The 19375-nt window shown below is 37.3% G+C and overlaps 3 protein-coding genes across 6 annotated transcripts in view; 2 read left to right on the forward strand and 1 right to left on the reverse strand.

The window, feature by feature from the left end:
* ctbs (chitobiase, di-N-acetyl-) overlaps nucleotides 1-2295 on the reverse strand; it is a 43666-nt gene extending 41371 nt beyond the window's left edge. Inside the window, exon 1 of one of the 2 annotated variants that reach the window (XM_088077713.1) lies at nucleotides 2110-2292. In XM_088077713.1, the coding sequence (XP_087933839.1) occupies nucleotides 2110-2223 (114 nt within the window). In that variant the 5' untranslated portion in view covers nucleotides 2224-2292. Of the gene's footprint in view, nucleotides 1-2109 lie in introns of both variants that reach the window. The other variant, XM_042481872.2, reaches the window with a different exon arrangement.
* Nucleotides 2296-5243: 2948 nt separating this feature from the next.
* On the forward strand, nucleotides 5244-8746 carry LOC148189562 (vitellogenin-like). The gene is made up of 10 exons (XM_088077719.1): nucleotides 5244-5801; nucleotides 5918-6169; nucleotides 6256-6417; nucleotides 6500-6648; nucleotides 6766-6916; nucleotides 7006-7163; nucleotides 7244-7409; nucleotides 7965-8090; nucleotides 8207-8425; nucleotides 8521-8746. Exons 1-10 carry the CDS (start codon nucleotides 5703-5705, stop codon nucleotides 8740-8742), a joined length of 1704 nt encoding a protein of 567 aa, XP_087933845.1. The 5' UTR covers nucleotides 5244-5702; the 3' UTR covers nucleotides 8743-8746.
* A 128-nt stretch (nucleotides 8747-8874) lies between these two features.
* On the forward strand, nucleotides 8875-15033 carry LOC121966198 (vitellogenin). 3 transcript variants are annotated; one of them, XM_088077717.1, is made up of 21 exons: nucleotides 8875-9137; nucleotides 9863-9964; nucleotides 10081-10200; nucleotides 10280-10466; nucleotides 10549-10642; nucleotides 10753-10938; nucleotides 11021-11171; nucleotides 11252-11468; nucleotides 11554-12020; nucleotides 12114-12158; nucleotides 12239-12307; nucleotides 12386-12592; nucleotides 12681-12823; nucleotides 13023-13161; nucleotides 13263-13392; nucleotides 13481-13664; nucleotides 13760-13854; nucleotides 13961-14055; nucleotides 14155-14320; nucleotides 14553-14714; nucleotides 14816-15033. In XM_088077717.1, the coding sequence occupies exons 1-21, from the start codon at nucleotides 9021-9023 to the stop codon at nucleotides 14926-14928; spliced, it is 3189 nt and encodes a 1062-aa protein (XP_087933843.1). In that variant the 5' UTR covers nucleotides 8875-9020; the 3' UTR covers nucleotides 14929-15033. The 3 variants fall into 3 exon arrangements, with proteins under 3 accessions (XP_087933843.1, XP_087933844.1, XP_087933842.1); XM_088077718.1 differs by lacking the exons at nucleotides 8875-9137; nucleotides 9863-9964; nucleotides 10081-10200; ... (2 more) ...; nucleotides 10753-10938; nucleotides 11021-11171 and having other exon boundaries at nucleotides 11179-11468; XM_088077716.1 differs by lacking the exons at nucleotides 8875-9137; nucleotides 9863-9964; nucleotides 10081-10200; ... (5 more) ...; nucleotides 11554-12020; nucleotides 12114-12158 and having other exon boundaries at nucleotides 12224-12307.
* Nucleotides 15034-19375: the final 4342 nt, after the last annotated feature.

The following is a 19375-nucleotide window of genomic DNA, read 5'->3' on the forward strand; positions in this document are numbered from 1 at the left end:
ACTTTGGTTTATGTAGTGAGATAGTCTCCTGTAAGAGGGGTCTGTTCGAAGTATTTGTCAGCTATAAGATATTAAACACTGATGAATGCACAGCCACAAACGGGGCCGTTACATTAGCACTCAGATATGTGAGTTTTGAAGAAACCTGAGTCACCTCACAGAAGTCCAAGAGGCCAAATGTTCCCAAAAAAGGGGAACCTTCTCAAATATCACACGACCTTTAAACAAACACACACTGCATGCATAAAGAGGAACTGTAGTCCCAATTTGAAACTTAAAACAAAAACAACAGTGGAAAAGCTCAGTAAATATTACTTATTGCCATGCAGTTCAGTAAATATTACAGTGAACTGTGTATCTACTTTTTCCTGTAACTTTTAAAGTCATCTGTTGGTTCATGGATAGATTCTTTATTCTGTCAGTTCCTCCAGTAACAACAACTCTCACATTTTAGATTTTTCTATTTGGTTCAATACTGTATGCATAGGCTGTGATAAATTCAAGGTTTTATAAGTGAAGGTACCAGTTTATGCTCACTAACCGCAGATCCTGTTATTAAATTTTATTATAGTCAAGAGCCATATGTAAGAGGTTTGTGATGTAATTGTAAAATACCTAACAGCAGGCAGCAGAAACATTTTATTCCATTTATCTAAACAGCAAAATGCTTTATTTTTACTCTTTCAGTCTGCCGTAACTAGCATAAGACATTGTAGGCTACAGTATAAAAGATAATGCCAAAAAATTTATGAAACTTTGCAAGGTGACTTAACATTTGAAAAATAATTTAAATTTTACATGGTTATCAATGTACAAGAATGCAGCGTGTTTAATGGAGTTTTAATGACAGTAATTCCACATTTTCTGATACTAATCTAGAAACTCAACTGTCAAGTATCATCTTATTTTGACCATCTTTCCATTTACGCTGCTAATCTGTAATTTACTTATTGTAAATTAGCATAGCTGTAATGTGATAAATAGCAGATTTAGCCCTCATATGTTGTTCAATCAAATTTAAACTATTTTGATATTTGACAGCAGTAAAAAACAAATAAATAAAAAAAAAACTAAAATGTCTTTCTTTTAGCCTGCAATTTGATGACTTTTACAAAAAATGCTTAAAAATTAAAATAATGAAAAATCTTATTTTTGCACAGATGGTACTTTTTTTGTCACACTGAGGCTGTTCAGGTCAAATTTGACCCATACCTAATGAAATGGATTTAAATCCACCACCAGTGGTGGCAGCCAATTTAAAGAAAATGGTGCTTTTAAGGAATTTTGAAACCATGAAACTTCACATGCATATGTGTGTATATTTTCACTGCTTAGTAGTGAGACATTTAAAGGGGGATCTTGACCTCCTGCATTTTGCAAAGGTCCCCTCTGAGACAAGCACCTGCTGGTCTTTGAAGTGTCATGGGCAAATTTAAAAATAGTAAAAGACTAAAACAGCAAAAGCGTGATCATATATGATGCACATAAAAAAAGAGGTCAGACGGTGATACTTTCACAAGATCTGTACCTGCAAACACAAGCACCTGCAATGTCAGAAAATATAACACAAATAAGCATTATTATCATCACTATTAGGTTTTTGTTGGTTTGTTTTGTTTTTTAGGGGAAGAAGTCGTAAGTGCCAAGAGGTCGTTGATCTGTCCTTATATGATCTAGCAGACAGTGATTTGGGTTAACCCTGATCCAGTGAGGACAGTGATTGGTCGTTGTAAAGGTTGTAAGTGGTTATACATTAATCCTAAAAGTTACAGACAGAAAGGTTCTTGTCATTCACGGTTTGGCAGATCACGTGTAAAGCAAAGTAGGACATATTCTTCTCCATAAATGAATCATTAAAAATAAATTCATTCTGCTCTCTGAAACATAAATTACGGATAAATCACCCATTTAATAATTTCAGATAAGCTATTTACATTTTAAATGCGGCTGAAAATCTGGCAAAGACATTTCTTAAAGCGGGTTGATGTAACCCGGACCATACTGTGAAGGTAGAATATAGACAACAGGCTAAGGGTTAAATGTGAATGTCTGCTGCAGGTGGAGGTTCAGCAACACCATGTCGTGTTTTCAACCAGCTGATTTAACTACCTCAAAGTCTCTCTCGTCGCGGATCTGTTGGCAGAGCTCCGGACTCTCACACGGACACACGGCGGCCCTGCAGACCACGATTATGGACGACAAAATCAGAAGAAAGTGGGACATTTTTCAAGCAGGAAGCAGAAGTTTACACTGACAGAATCACAGCTGTCAACTAGTACTGTGATCACTCTTGTACGGTGGCTGACATGGGCCAAGCTTCATCAATTTCGCGCACACGAGGCTATCATTAACCAAATGTATACCAAAACGTTGTCATGAAACAAAAAGTGTATTTCATTTCACTTAAAACATAAATAAAGACTTAGAATTCTAGGAGAGGTCAAACAGAACCTGCAGTAAATGCTGGCAGGTTTCTGTGTAGGTGCAGGTCTATTTATTTGAATTATTTTATACTGACATTATGCATCTGCATCGTACGTTATTTGTCCCGTTTTTTGTTGTAGTTTTTTTTGTCCTAACTCTACCCTAGTTTCCTTTAGCTTCTGTTCAATAGGACTGTTTGGCTTTTTTTTTGTTGTTGTTGCATCACGGCTGGTGTATCCCATATCTGCTTTGCTTTGTTTAACAAAGCACTTTGTAAACTCTGTTTTTAAAAGGTGCTATATAAATAATAAAGTTATTATTATTATTATTATTATTATTATTATTATTATTATTATTATTATTATTATTATTATTATTATTGTGGTGTCATGTGAATTATTGGAGGAAGTTTTCCTAAAGGGCTTTCTACAGAAAAGGGATTTATTGCTAAGGTTAGATAAAAAGGCCATGTGAAGGAAGAATTTATTTCTTCAGGGCCGATATAGATTACTTGTAGACACAAATAACAGACATTTGGAACTGATATGCATTTACAATAGTAATGAAGTATTTTCTGTCAGTATTTAGAATTTGTAATATAACATACTCCAACACTTTGTTTAAATGCCTATAGCAAATGATAAAGATAATTGGCAAAATGCCAAATATTGGTCCCATTAATTGGCCAGGCCGATAATCTGTCGACCCCTATCAAGAAGCCAGACCTCAGTCCAATGGCATATTCAGGTAAAATGGCACAGCTGGTAAGGTAAAATGGGACAATCATTTTTTGATTATTTTCTAAATAATTAAATCCATTTATCAGTTCAGTCATTAATTCATGAAATCATTTATGTAACCTATAGCTGTTTATTAAAACATGTTTGTCTAAATTTTCTGCCATGCTTTCCCTGTTCTTTTGCAGTCTGTTTCCTTGTTGCAATGTTGTCTTCAATGGATGTGTTTTACCTGATGTCACACATTATTGACTGATACACTCATTTCAGTATTGCATATATTATATTTAGTTGTATTTCCAATTATATATACACTGTGTTGTACATTGCAGCATCATATACATCTTTTATATCTGACTCTACATAATATAAAACATTGCAGTGTAGCATAAGACGTATAGTTTTATATTGTTTTACACACACACTTTATATACTTAGCATATTATACATGTTTATATTTTTAAATATTTTACATAATAGTGTTAACATTGTAGCATATTGGCTATTTTTCTATTTGTATTTTAGATTTTTACATACTTCATTCTTGTACTTTACTTCTACCTCTGTAATTCTTTATGTTTTACATCAGAGAGACTATTATTTACCACAATATCCCCCCAGGCATCAATTAAGTATTTCTGATTCTGATTTCTAATTCCGAATCATAATCAAACGGGCCTAAGCAAAATATGCCTTACTTGTTTGAATTATTTTCACCCATCTCTTGTCTTTTGCCATAAAGACATGCCTGAGCACACCTGGTTTTTATTTGTTTGCATTTTATTTTGTTGTTTGTGCAATGCTGTTTGTGTTATTAATGCTTTTATTAATTTGATTATATTTTCTTATATATGACATTGATTTTATTTGATCATCCCTGTGTTTTATTCAAACTCTTTGTAAACCATTTCGGTCAATGTTTGAAGTTTTTTAAATGTGCTCTGTAAATAAACATGACAAATATCATATGAAAATGTGTGCACTATATTTTGAGACTGGTTTATATTTATTTATTCATGGCGTCTCTTGCTGGCAGGGCACAAATCTTTACATGAGCCTAATAAAGAGTACCTGAAAATAAATACTTGGTTTTTTTTCAAAGGTATCATTATCATATGGATTTTAATTTGATTAATTCAATTTTGACACACTTTTATTTTCCATGCGATGATTTTGAAAGACTGTGTGTAAGAAACTTAAACAAATGTTGAATTGCTGTTTGGAGAGTCAACAGTTTCAGGATCAAACTGACAGGATTGTGAAAAACTGCAGGTCATAACACAATGACATTTTATTGAAAGGCTGGAATGGCACATGTTTGTGCAACCAAAGTGGATCTATTATAGCATATTTATAATTTCCTATTTCACTAAATACACACACACACACACACACACACACACACACATATATATATATATATATAGAGAGAGAGAGAGAGAGAGAGAGAGAGAGATTTTATTTTATCATGTTTAATGTGGGTTTAAGTCATTGGATTGTTCAAAATTCATTTTGGTCATTATTAAATAATACGACTTGTAAATAATAATGTTCAATTTTGCTGTGTAGTGAAATGTATGTAGGTTAAATATTGATGGATAAATGCATAAAACTATGTATTACAAGAAGCATTTCATTTAATCTGTTAAAATGCGTTTGAATTTTGGACATCAGGTTGTTTGTGCCAAGAAAAACAAGAGTAAAGTTACAGCAACTTGTTAAATCTGTGACATAGTGTCTGTGACATTCGTATTGCACTCTATTTGTCTAATCTGCTTGGTCAGGGCATCATAACATCAGTGACAATAACAGCTGATATTTAGGTAATGATTCTTTGGATGGGCACACAGTCAGCAAAAATTGGCTTTAAAAGGAAGCCTCTGGTCGCAGTTAATCACATCCACCAACCATGAAGGTGTTTGTGCTAGCCATCACGTTGGCCCTTGCCAGTAAGTATGCAACTTAGATTGAACTTAAAATTTCGTTTCAGTTCTGAAAATGTTGCTTTTATTAAAAGAGATAAGAGTACTGCCATGTAGATGAGTACAGTAACAATTCTCCACTGATGTTGTGTTTTTATTTTTTTATTTGGCAAAAAAAAACAAACAAGAAAATAAATGAAATTATTAAGAGAACTTATACTGCACTTGTTGAGTGTAATGTAGTTGATATATAACCAATGATAGAGTAGAAAAATAGACATTGGGTTCTTCAGTTTCACTGACTGTCTTGTCAGTTAAATATAGTTTGGGGGAAAATATGCATATATTAAAAAAATATTACAATTTACAATTTATTTTGACACTTTTTTTGTCCTTTATGAACACCAAAATAATATTTCATTTCTATTTTGTAGCGGGTTACCAGGTCAACTTTGGTAAGTTGTCATTCTACATTATTAAAAATTATTTTAAAAATACTGGTTGTCAGATTCTAAAATTTGACTGAAATGCATATTTCTCCTTTTTTTTCGTGTCTATTATTGCAGCCCCAGAGTTTACAACTGGAAAGACCTACATCTACAAATATGAAGCCCTTGTTATGGGCGGCCTGCCTGAGGAGGGCCTGGCACGGGCGGGAGTAAAAGTCCGTAGCAAAGTTTTGATCAGTGCAGCTGCTCCCGACATGTTCATGCTGAAGGTAAAGACCATTACAATGTTTTAATACAATTTATTTATGATTAATAACTAAAAAAAATGATTTTCCATTAAGCTTATCAAGGTTTAATTAATGCAAACTGTCTCTCCTCTTTACAGCTTGTAGAGCCTGAAATCTTTGAGTACAGTGGCATCTGGCCCAAAGACGCTTTCATCCCAGCCACCAAGCTCACATCAGCCCTGGCTGCTCAGCTCTTGACACCTGTCAAGTTTGAGTACGCTAACGGTGTTGTTGGCAAAGTGTTTGCACCAGCAGGCGTCTCTGCAACTGTGCTGAATGTCTACAGAGGAATCCTCAACGTCCTTCAACTGAACATCAAGAAGACTCAAAACGTCTATGAGCTGCAAGAGGTACAAAAAACTTTTCATTCATTGTTCCACTAACAAATGTCACAATACTTCAACTGATCAACTGTGATTGGATTTTTGTGAACTAGCCTGGCGCACAGGGCATATGCAAGACCCACTACGTCATCAGTGAGGACGCAAAGGCCGAGCGCATCCTGTTGACCAAGACCAAGGACCTGAGCCACTGCCAGGAGAGAATCATTAAGGACATCGGCCTGGCTTACACAGAGAGATGTGTTGAGTGTGAGGCTGTAAGTACAGTTTTTCTCTCACTTCACACTTTCTAATACTCTGCTGGGCACTGTGATGATATTTTGGGTATTGTCAATGCAGAGAGGAAAGACCCTGAAGGGAACCGCTGCTTTTAACTACATCATCAAGCCAGCAGCCACAGGTGCTCTGATCCTGGAGGCAACTGCCACAGAGCTCATCCAGTTCTCACCTTTCAACATCTTGAATGGTGCTGCCCAGATGGAGGCTAAGTAGGTGGTTTCGATCTAAAAAATAAATAAATGAATGAGTTCAATAACTGTGTAAGCACTATTCTCAGCACAAAATGTCACAATGCAGATTGATGTTGCGCTTGTGTGTATTCACAGACAAGTCCTGACCTTCCTGGAGATTGAGAAGACCCCTGTGGAGCCCATCAGAGCTGAATATCTTCACCGTGGATCCCTGCAGTACGAGTTTGGCAGCGAGCTTCTCCAGACACCCATCCAGCTTCTGAGGATCAGCAACACCGAGGCTCAGGTACTTCAAAAAATATTGTCTCAGAGTTTTTGTTGAATTCATCCTGTAGCTTCAAACTTTAATATAAGAGATATTTGGTTTCGGGACAGATTGTTGAGGTCTTGAACCACCTGGTGACCTTCAATGTGGCCAAAGTCCATGAGGACGCCCCTCTGAAGTTTATTGAGCTCATCCAGCTGCTACGTGTGGCCAGTTTTGAGAGTATCGAAGCCCTCTGGACTCAGTTCAAAGCAAGACCTGATCACAGGTAACTTTGACTTCCTTTCAGAGGTAGCCATGAAAAACACTGCAATGAATACTCTGATAATAAAATATTTTTTTCCTCAGGCACTTTATCCTGAATGCTGTCCCTGCAATTGGTACCCACGTTGCTCTGAAGTTCCTCAAGGAGAAGTTCCTTGCTGGTGAGCTGACTATTGCTGAAGCTGCTCAGGCGCTGCTGGCATCTGTGCACATGGTGACAGCCGACCTGGAGGCCATCAAGCTTACTGAGGCAAGTCAATGATATAATTAGTGTGGATGCATCAATTTGTAATATGTCTCTGCATATTCAGCTATGTATTTCTGCATTTTTAAACATGCTCTAAAACTGATTTTTAGCTATTAGCATCCACAGGCATGTTCTGCAGGAAATGCATTTTCTAGTTTTTTTTTATATACTTGTATACTTACTTATACTTTTATATACTTGTGTAATGTTTCATTGAACATCTTACAAATATTTAGTACATATCATAACTTCAAGGCCATTGTTTTTTTTATGCTTTTTGAATAATTTAAAGCTGCATGCATAGAGACAAGCAACCATACACAACTACATGAAATAAGAAAGGAAGAAGTGCAAAAAATACAAACTCCTGTCAACTTCATTATTAATAATAACCAAAACAGCAGCAATAATAGTCATAAAGAAAATAAATAAATAAATAAATTAAATTAAATTAAACTAAAGCAAATTAAATGACATTATCAGATATCAGTTTTCTTGAGTATTTGTAATAATGTGAGAACAGGGACGCATAATCAGTTTATTTTCACCACTCCTCAGGGCCTGGCTTTGAACCATAAGGTCCAAGAAAACCCAGTTCTGCGTGAGATTGTCATGCTGGGCTACGGCACCCTGGTTGCTAAATACTGTGCAGAGAACCCAACTTGCCCAGCTGAGCTTCTGAGGGTATGTCTTGTTTGTTGTTTTTTTGTTGTTGTCTTTTCTTTTTTAACATATATGTTATTGAAATAAAATGCAGTTATTACACCAGTGACAATAACCGCTTTCCGTTCCTCCCACAGCCCATCCATGAACTTCTTGTCCATGCTGTTGCCAAAGGTGAAATTGAAGAGCTCATCATCACTCTCAAAGTCCTGGGTAACGCTGGACATCCTGCCAGCCTTAAGCCAATCATGAAGCTCCTGCCTGGCTTTGGCAGTGCTGCTGCTAGTCTGCCACTCAGAGTTCACATTGATGCTGTTCTTGCCCTGAGGAACGTTGCCAAGAAGGAGCCCAAGATGGTGAGACCACAACTTCTGATTCTTCTGGTTCTAAGAATAAATGCGCTTGTTTTGTTGTGTGCAGTTAATTTATAACATCCATCTTTTTGGGTTAGATCCAGGATGTGGCTGTACAGATGTTTATGGACAAGGCTCTCCACCCAGAGCTCCGCATGGTTGCTGCTATCGTTCTGTTTGAGACCAAGCTGCCCATGGGTCTGGTGACCACTCTTGCTGATGCCCTCTTGCAAGAAAAAAATCTGCAGGTGGCTAGCTTTGTCTACTCCTACATGAAGGCCATGACCAAAAACACCGCTCCCGACTTTGCTTCTGTGTAAGAAATATATATAATATATATTTTGCAGCTTGTTTTTGATGTTTAAAGATGCTAGCAATAAGATTATTTAAATGTTACATTTTCAGTGCTGCTGCCTGTAACGTTGCTGTGAAGATCCTCAGCCCCAAATTCGACAGACTGAGCTACCGCTTCAGCAGAGCTCTCTATGTTGACGCCTACCACAGTAAGAGCTTAACGGGGTTATGATTTGTCGTTGGAGATTTCAGAATAAATCACTTGATTTGATGGGTTCTTGTATTTTGCCTTGCAGGCCCCTACATGATGGGTGCTGCCGCCAGCGCCTTCTACGTTAACGATGCCGCAACTGTTTTGCCAAGAGCCATTGTTGCCAAGGCCCGCACCTACCTGGCTGGAGCTTATGCTGATGTTCTTGAGGTACAACAATCATGTCCTACATTACTAGTTGACACAATGAAAGGCTCTTTTACATCTTACATGTGTTAGCATCCCAGAATTTTTGCATGGTTGGCCAAAAGGGGGCCAGTGAAAATGTTGTTGAGTGGAAACTCAGACCAAACGCAATAACTGAACTCAAGAATTCAGCAATGCTTTTAAAATATCTGAAAACTATGTCAATACGGAGAATTAAAGAAATGCATACTGGTTTCTTATTTTACAGTTAATGTTATAAATTATATAATGGGAATAGACTAATAATGCGGTGGGAGTATACGCGATACATTGTTTATCAATTAGACTGGTTGTCCTTTTCCTTAAAAAGACAAATATAATGCTTTAATTTAACCATTTGAAACCTGGAGTGTGACTAGTGAGCATGTCAAATCCTCTTACGGTCAGTGATTTTGGCATCAAATTATTTTTGCCAGGAAGGCAGCAATTCCCACTCTTCCCATTCTTAAGCGCCTTTGCCCTTTTATCAAATCATAACACCAAAATAAAGGAAATATGGCTATCTTCTAATTCATATCTTTTCATTGTGTTGTAATTGCCTGGTTTGTTGAATGTGCCCTGAATAAATACCATTTTTTCCAACAAGCTAGGCTAATATGTCCATATACACCATGTGCATTATATTTTAGGAATATTTAAAAAAAAAAAAAAAAACACTTACCCATCAAATTCTCTTTTCTTTTTTTCAGCTTGGTGTGAGAACTGAGGGAATCCAGGAAGCCCTTCTGAAAATCCCCGAGGCTCCTGAGAATGCAGACAGGATGACAAAGATCAAAGAAGTTATGAAGGCTGTACGTTTATGGTTAACTCTGATGCCAAAAAGATCTTTACATTTTTTTAATAATTATGTAATCAAAGCACATTTCATAGATAGAGTGTTTAATTTACTGTCCTCTTGCTCACACAGCTTTCTGAGTGGAGGTCTCATCCTTCCAGCCAACCCCTGGCCTCTGTGTATGTGAAATTCTTTGGACAGGAAATTGCATTTGCCAACATTGACAAAGCCATTGTCGATCAAATCATTGAGGTATGGTGTATTTTACTGTACAATTGAATGCTAACTAATACATATATTAAATATATGATAAGTCATTTTATGTTCACAGCTTGCCAGTGGACCAGCAATCCACACTTACGGCAGGAAGGCTCTGGATGCTCTGCTGTCAGGTTTCGCCTTGCATTATGCTAAACCAATGCTGGTTGCTGAGGTTCGCCGCATCCTTCCCACCACTGTTGGTCTGCCTATGGAGCTCAGTTTCTATACTGCTGCTGTGGCTGCTGCATCTGTTGAATGTAAGATGAACTCCTTCACCTTAGCTGTTGCTGATTTGGGAAGATTTTTTAACTGATGCTGAAAATGTGTTGTTTTTTGTAGTCCAAGCCTCTGTGACACCACCTCTGCCTGAGAACTTCCACGCTGCCCAGCTTCTGAAGTCTGACATCAACATGAGGGCTGCCATTACTCCAAGGTAATCCAGCTGTATCTTACTTGACAACTAATTAAGCTTCTTCTCATCAGTTAAACTATCCCCAAAAAAGTATTTATTGAGATAAAGGTGATATTCTTTGTCCCTTGCAGTGTTTCCATGCACACCTATGCTGTTATGGGAGTGAATACTGCTTTCATCCAGGCTGCCCTGCTGTCAAGGGCCAAAGTTCACACAATCGTTCCTGCAAAGGTGGAAGCAAAAATTGACATGATTAAGGGCAACTTCAAGCTTCAGCTCCTGCCTGTCCAGGGCATCGATAAGATTGCATCCGCAATGTATGTACTTCCTTGTAACCAACATGTGTCACCCAGTTTTGAAATCCTGTTTTCTGTAAAGTGTTTTTTCTCTCTCGAGCAGTGTTGAGACTTTTGCTGTTGCAAGAAATGTAGAAGACCTTGCAGCGGCCAAATTCACACCAATGATTCCAGCTGAAGTCACAGAACGTCTGTCAAGGGAGAGTTTCTCTTCAAAGATTTCTAGGATGGCATCCTCTCTGGTTGGTGGCATGGTGAGTTTGATCTACTTTTTACAACACAAACATCTACTTTGTTCCAAATTCATGCAGTAACTTCGATTGTGGTTTTACAGTCAGCATCATCTGAGATCATCCCCGTTGACCTGCCAAGTAAAATTGCCAGCAAACTGAAACTCAAAAAAGCCTTTGAGAAGAAAATGTGTACTGAAATCGAAACCTTTGGAATCAAGGCATGCACTGAGATTGAATCTCACAATGCCGCCTTCATCAGAGACTGCCCACTCTATGCCATGATTGGAAAACATGCAGTCTTAGTTGAGGTTGCTCCAGGTAAGTGCAATGGACAACAATAAAATTACGGACAGAAGTAGTTTTGTAAAAAGTTGCTAAAAACTGTTTATCTGCTTGGTTGCAGCTGCTGGACCAGTCATCGAGAAGATTGAAATTGAGGTTCAGGTTGGGGAAAAAGCAGCTGAAAAGATCATGAAAGTCATTAACATTAGCGAGGAAGAGGAAATTCTCGAGGACAAGAATGTCCTGATAAAACTGAAGAAAATCCTGGTTCCTGGTCTGAAGAACCTCACATCAGCCTCCTCCAGCTCCAGCAGCTCTCGCTCCAGCAGCTCCCGCTTAAGCGTCTCCTCCTCTGCATCATCCAAGTCCTCCTCCAGCTCCTCTTCTCGCCGCAAGAGCAAGATGGTCGTTGATATTGCTCCAACCAGCAAGGCATCAAAGAGACTGAGCAGCTCCTCCAGCAGCCGATCAAGCCTTAGCTCTTCCAGCAGCTCACGCTCCAGCAAGTCCTCAAGCAGCCGCTCATCTCTCCTCTCCAGCAGCCGCTCCTCCAGCTCCAGCTCCTCCAGGTCCAGCTCATTGTCCAAGGTGAGACAGCATTACCTCTAAATGTGTAAAAGCAAGCAGTACAATCAAACAGTATGTGCAGGAATTCATCTGTTTTCTTTCTCTCTGTTTTAGCAAGAACTGTTTGAGATGAAGTTTACCAAGAGCCACATCCACCAGGTAATCATCAGACTGAAGAGACAGACACATCATGTACATCATGTTTGAGCAGACTAAATATATGGTTTCGTTGTTTGTAGCATGCCATCTCCACAGCCCGTGCCAACAGCAAGAGCAGCGCCCACAGCTTTGAGGTCATCTATGAAAAAGTAAGTTTACTGTCTCTTGTATGCAGTGAGAAAAATCTAAACTTTTATTAACGTCAATCTCCTGGTTTGCACCTTAAGGCCAAGTACCTCGCTAATACCATCACTCCTGCTGTGACCATTCTCATCCGTGCCGTGAGAGCGGACCAGAAGATTCAGGGATACCAGATTGCAGCTTACTTTGACAAAGCTACTGCCAGACTGCAGCTCATTTTTGCCAGCCTGGCCGAGAACAACCACTGGAGAATCTGTGCCGATGGTGTGATGCTGAGCCAACACAAGCTGATGGTAAAGACAGTGATTTGGTGCTTTGGTAAGAGTTATTAGAAACTTGTGTGATGCTTAAGGTTTGAACTCTGGTTCAAAAATCTCTTAGGCCAAGATTGCCTGGGGTCTTGAGTGCAAACAATACGAGACTGAGATCACAGCTGAGACTGGTGTTGTGGGTACAGAGCCTGCAGCACGCCTGAAGGTTACCTGGGATAAACTTCCAATGAGCATGAAGCACTACGCAAAGGAGTAAGATTTCAAAGATTATATTCAGTTTTATACAGTCTGTAAAACACAATAATGAATCCTTGAATACTCTTGCCAACAAGTCATGAGTCAAGTTATGAGGCACCCCGGATGTAGATGAGCAGCAATTTAATACATGATTTCATTTTCCAACACTCCTAACATTCAAAATGAAAATGATTTGTCCTTTATGCCTGTATAGGATCTCTGAGTACATTAACCAATTTGCCAAGGAATATGGAGTGAACCTGGCAAAGGTCAAAAACGTTCGTAATCAGATCAAATTGTCTGTGGCTGTTGCCTCTGAGAGGAGCCTGAATGTTGTGCTGAAGACACCAAAGGTGTGGCTTTTCAACCCATTATTTACACTCATAAAATGTCTGCATCATACTCATATATATTTTAATATCTACCTAACCATTTTGATATTTTAATATTACAGAGGACTTTGTATAAACTTGGTGTGGATCTCCCCATCTATCTGCCATTTGGAGAAACTGCTACTGAGCTTGAACCATACCAGAGCAACTGGGCTGACAAGATCGCCTACATGCTCACTAAGGCTCATGCAGGTGAACACATCTAAACAGGTCTTACTTAAGAGTCAGGCTGATCAATAAATAGCTAACTTTCTAATCATTCTTTTCTTCCCACTTGTAGTTGAGTGTGCCATGGTCAAAGACACACTGACCACGTTCAACAACAGGAAATACAAGAACGAGATGCCCCACTCTTGCTACCAGGTTTTGGCTCAGGATTGCACAAAGGAACTTAAATTTATTGTTCTGCTGAAGAGGGATCATACTCAGGAACAGAACCAGATCAGTGTGAAGATTGCAAACATGTAAGAATAAGTACTTTTGTTTAAATTAGACTAAATAGACAAAAAAAAATCCAGAAATTAACTAAAATACGTGTATTTTAATTGTTTTCCAACAGTGATGTGGACCTGTATCCAAAGGACAATGTTATTATGGTAAAGGTTAACGGACAAGAAATCCCCATCACCAACCTGCCATATCATCATCCCGCAGGTTTTTTACTCAATTAATTCATATTTAACTCTCACACCAGAGTTTTTAATGTATTTTTTACATTTTTGGAAAATTAAATATTTATATATATTTCCATTCATTTTAGGCAAAATTCAGATCAGACAGAGCGGTGAGGGTATTGCTCTCCATGCTCCAAGCCATGGTCTTCAGGAGGTCTACCTTGATCTGAACACACTGAAGGTGACACAAGACATCTGACTACATCTTTTAGACTTAAATCAACTTTTGATTAATTATACTCCCTAGGGCATACACTGAACTGTTTTGCTTTTTCTCCAGGTTAAAGTTGTGGACTGGATGAAGGGACAGACCTGTGGACTCTGTGGAAAGGCAGACGGGGAAATTAGACAGGAGTACCGCACACCTAATGAGCGCATTACCAAGAACGCCGTCAGCTACGCTCATTCCTGGATTGTGCCTGCAAAGAGCTGCCGTGATGCCTCTGGTAACACTTAAAGTTTTTGCTTCACCCCTCTCTATTAGAATATAATTTGCACTCAAAATGAAATAATGCAACATAGCAAGAAATTTACATGATGATAACAAACTCAAACCAACCCAGGTTTTTGCTAGATTATGGGAAAAAAAACCATCTAGAAATAATGAGCATCAGATTCTGGTTTCTGCTTTAGGTAAACATATGTGTATGCTTACCTTGCTTTTTCACCCTTTTACAGAGTGCTTCATGAAACTTGAATCTGTGAAGCTAGAGAAGCAGGCAGTCCTCCATGGCCAGGAGTCTAAATGCTACTCTGTCGAGCCCGTGATGCGCTGCCTGCCTGGCTGCACGTCCATCAGGACCACCTCCGTCACTGTCGGCTACCACTGTGTGCCCACTGGTGAGTCTGCAAGAAATCACAGCTGGTTCAAAAAACTGAATTATACTACATCTTGTTGTCTTGTACAGTAGCTAACTGCTTTGCTTTATATTTTTTTGTAGATTCTAACCTGAATGGCTCTGAGGGTCTAAGCAGCATCTATGAGAAGAGCATTGACCTGAGGGAAACTGCAGAGGCCCACCTGGCCTGTCGCTGCACCGCTCAGTGCGCTTAATCTCATTGCCATCAGTCATACTGTGTTTTATTCTTCTTTTCCCATAAGTGGTGTTAATCACTTTGTTTGAACTGTATATTAAAGTAAATTACAGAAGCATGTTAAGCATTTGTTGTCTGATATTCTTATACAGATGCAGCAGCTTAATGTCAATTAAGTAAGCACAAAAAATAAAGTAAGCATAAAAATAAAATATATGAGGAGATCAACCATCCATTACAATAATTTTTCTCCCTCGGAAAACCAGGAAAAAAAACTCCATCAAATGTTTTACCCTTTTGCAACATAATATCTATGCAAAACACTGTTAGTCTTTTTTATCCGAGCCTGTTTTTACAAAGATTCCCAGTACTAAAAGTTGCTTCTGGTGACAAAATTGTAAGAAAAAATTCTTAGAATTATGACGTTTTCTAAGAATTTCTCCTTAAAGTTACAACTAAGTCCTTATAATGATAAAAGTTATTCAAAAAGCATCTAACCACTAAAAGACCTCCTAAAGGATAAAAAACTGTTTGAGTTTTAAGAGGCTAAAGAGTTCCTTAACCAGAGGATAAAATGGCAGAAATACAAAGAAGTAGAGAAATATTCTCAATACCATGAATGAGAGTGGGTTCTTAATGGACCAAAAAAATTACAACCCAAACCATACCCAACCTGTGTGGGTTAAAGCCACAAGCCTGGCCCGTCCAGTATCATCACAAAAAAAAACCGACCCATCTTGGGCACATTATCATATTAATATTAATCATTTCATCTAACATTTCTATTTCACAAGCCTGAACGTTATTGAGATTGAGAATTCAAGCACACATTTCCCACACAGCAAAACGATGCAATAATATCAGAGATAGAATGATCACAGAACTAAGACATTTGGAAAACCGGAAAAATGCTTAAGTACAGCAGTGATGACTTCGGTCTGTCTCGAGCTTCCATCAGCAGAGTGATCAGTGAAACAATGACGACATTGGTGCAACTCAGCCTTACAGATGGACATTAAAGCTCTTAAAGAAACAACCTCTGACACATTTATGAGCAACCTTAGATCAGCTGATTGCAAAAATAAGGTGGATTACAATACAGTTAAAACAGGACAGGTGGAAAATGTAATGGCTAGGTTGAAACAGCATTATTATGAACAAGGGGATACAACCGGGGAAACTGTTAGCATGGCAGATAAAAAGAAGAGGAGACCGCTAGGTGAATTCCTGCTATTTGGCAGTCCATTTGCAATCCAAGGCTCATGGACCAAATCTTTTTAGACTGCAAACCTCTTAATTACTCACAGGGAGAGAGTATGCAGGATACAATTGTATTCCTAGATAGCCAAGAAATACTTCAATTATTAGAAACCATTAGGGATGGTCTTGAAAGGGAGGTAACCAAGCAAGAGGTTTTAGAAGCTATGGAGTGTTTACAATTGGGACAGGCACCAGGGTTTGACAGTTTTTCAAGATGTTTTCAAAACCTTTGCAAATTTAAAAAAAAATGTTTACTGAAACCTGGGAGCAGGCTCTCATCCTTGTCTTGAACAAGCAAGGTAGGGGGCACGCACATCCCCCCAAAAAACAACTTTTACACACTGTAAAATCTTACAATTTGATTTAACTTAAAAAATCTAGGAAATGAATTGCCTTGAAAAACATAAACTGGTATAACTATTAATTTATGTTTACATTATATTTAATTATCTTTACTTCAAATTTAGCTGCATTTAGTTAATTTTCTGAAGCTGCTGCAACCTAAAAATTATACGTTTAATGAAATCAATCTTTCTAAATTTTAGTAAATTCAATAAACTAAGTTAACTTTGCTATATATATTTGTATTCTGCCGGTTCCCACTATTCATTTCTATTTGTATTTTCTTAAACACGTTAACAAAACTGAACTCCCAGATCTCCTAACTTCATCATTGGCTTAATTTTTGTCATGATCAAGTTAAGTACGATTGACTTGGTTCACTGAAGCTAACAATTAGAAAGAACAGGGTGATTTGACTTGTCATTTTTTAAGTTGCAACATCTTTGCAAAATGAAGTAAATGCAGCTAAATTTTGAGCCAACTTAACAATTAGATAATGTCATATTTCATCACCTGTCTTCCTACCACATGGTACCCAGCAGGGTAAGTCACTTTTTGTTTTAAGATAAAAACTTTCAGAAATAAAGTGTCCAAAAACCCAAGATTCCTATCTTAATGAGTATCCCTGTTTTTTTTTAAGGGTCGAATCCAAATAAAATACTATTTGAGAGTCCAATAAGATATATTTAAAGGCAGAGCCCTGTAATGGTTATGTCAATACAGTTAAGTGATCTAATTCCTTCAACACACTTTAAATCACTTCAAATCACTTTGTCTTTCCAACTGATCCTCTCCCCTTATTGTAAACACACACACACACACACACACACACACACACACACACACAGTCATAATATACACACATTCCCACGCGATTACCCTAAATGACCCCTACCTCCCCACCCACCCTTTTTTCCCTCTCTTATTATCTTATTATTAATCATCCTTTTTCTATTTTGGAAATATGTTCTACTCTAACAAAGCAATTAATACTTAAATCAGTGTTTTAGTCTATTTTTCTACATTATTTAGAAACCATATGGACACATCTAAAAAAAAAAAAAGATTTTAAAAAATGTAGACAACATTGTGACTATGACTGTATAAGCTGCCGAAGCAGAAATAACAAAAACCTTTTTTTAAAAAAAAGAGTTATCATAGGTCTATAGATTTAAATCTACAGCAACAAAGCAGTAGAAAACAGTAGATATTTAATTTTTTATTTATTTTATAAATGTGCAACTTAATGTTTTCTTAGCATCAAGTTATATGTACTTTTTTGAAAACACAATGAATAATAATTTGCATTCCAGGTTTTGAATAATTTATATTCTATATTGTTTGCTAATGATGAATAGATGTATACTGTTGTTCTATTTTAAATATAGTTAAAATTACACAAACATGGACTTTATTTTTTTTTTAATTTACGTGTTTGGACTCTACAGCTTAAAGAGGGCATTTTCAAGAAATAGAGCCCCACGAACATTTAGAAAATGAACAGTCATTAGTTTCTGTAAATAAATGGCAATAACACAACCATTTCACAGCACTGTCCAGCACACAGTGTCATGACATCAAATGGTCGTCCTGCCCTAACCTAACCTAACCCTAACCCTAACCATGACAAATAAAGTGAGCAAACAGCCATAGTCAGGGCGCTCTCTTGTCTGAACTTTGAAACTGAACATGATGAAAAGATGCCAAACACATTAACATCATTCATAAAATTAGTTAATAGCAATGTTATGAATATATGAAGACAGAAATGATCCAATCCAACACCTACAGTAGATCTTAGTATGGAGCATGACGAAAAATCAAATCAATCAATAAATCATTTTTTTCTTCTGTTAATTAAAGATGTTATTCATTTTCTTTTTAATTAACAATGTGGGTTCCTATAACTCACTTACATATGTTATATGTGTGAAGAGAAGAAGGTTTTACTCACTTTACTTTCACCCTCCATTTATACAAAACAACACATGGTCAGTTCTTATCAGATATTGTGGTGTACAGATATTAAATAATAAAGTACATGCTATCAAGAGCAAATTATCTTTTACATCTTTTACAACTGTAAATTACCATTACTTTAAATTATATATATATGTATATGTGTGTGTGTGTTCTATGCATTTTTTTGGTTTTTTATTGGATTAATTTTTTAATGTTTTTTCAGCTCAGTGTGCTCATTGTTGTCATTTATCTTTTGTTGTATTTTTCTTTTTTGTTTGTTTTCTCTTTTTTTGTGATTGTTTGTTTGTTTATTTTCAAGTTGGGGTGGTCCGTTTGTATAAGCCTTTGGCTTCTTGAGATCTTATTTCTTATTTGTATTCATCTCGATTTTATGCAGTTTTATACTTTGTACAAATAAACTGAAACTAAACTAACACAATAATTAACTCAAAAAACAACATGTTTCCTTTCCTTCTTTCAAATGTAAAATGAAAACTGCATATTTTCATAAATACAAATACAAGAGTTGGCTGTTTTTTAAGTAATGGTCTTTTAATGTGTTATTGTAAAATGAATTGCGAGAAACAGCAAACATGGACAAAAAACCTGATGATTAACTTTGACTTGGCATATCTGAGGAGTACAAGTTTAGGTGACCCTAACTTTTGATCCACTGATACACCAACAAGTTGGTTTGAATCTGAAAGGTGAAATAAGTTATCTACCAAACAGAGTGTACTGAGCAAAGAAACCAGGGTTCGTATCATACCTTCATGACATTCTTGTTTGGCTTTGTCAGCAGAAATCTTCCCTTTAAAAGGCGACCTGTGACTGCAGAGATTCACAACCTCTTCAGCCATGAGGGCGGTTGTGCTTGCCGTGGCTCTGGCCTTCGTGGGTGA

The sequence above is a fragment of the Plectropomus leopardus genome, chromosome 5 (genome assembly GCF_026936395.1).
Source record: "Plectropomus leopardus strain MGB_pleo_1.0 chromosome 5, ASM2693639v1, whole genome shotgun sequence".
Lineage (NCBI taxonomy): Eukaryota > Metazoa > Chordata > Actinopteri > Perciformes > Serranidae > Plectropomus > Plectropomus leopardus.

Bases quoted from the DNA above. Each gene is read 5' to 3' on its own strand.
- LOC148189562 (XM_088077719.1), top strand. From the start codon at position 5,703: ATGGGCGGCCTGCCTGAGGAGGGCCTGGCACGGGCGGGAGTAAAAGTC. The intron at 5,802-5,917 runs GTAAAGACCATT...TCCTCTTTACAG, and splicing joins CCGACATGTTCATGCTGAAG to CTTGTAGAGCCTGAAATCTT. The intron at 6,170-6,255 runs GTACAAAAAACT...TTTGTGAACTAG, and splicing joins ACGTCTATGAGCTGCAAGAG to CCTGGCGCACAGGGCATATG.
- LOC121966198 (XM_088077717.1), top strand. From the start codon at position 9,021: ATGATGGGTGCTGCCGCCAGCGCCTTCTACGTTAACGATGCCGCAACT. The intron at 10,643-10,752 runs GTAATCCAGCTG...TGTCCCTTGCAG, and splicing joins AGGGCTGCCATTACTCCAAG to TGTTTCCATGCACACCTATG. The intron at 12,021-12,113 runs GTGAGACAGCAT...TCTCTGTTTTAG, and splicing joins GGTCCAGCTCATTGTCCAAG to CAAGAACTGTTTGAGATGAA.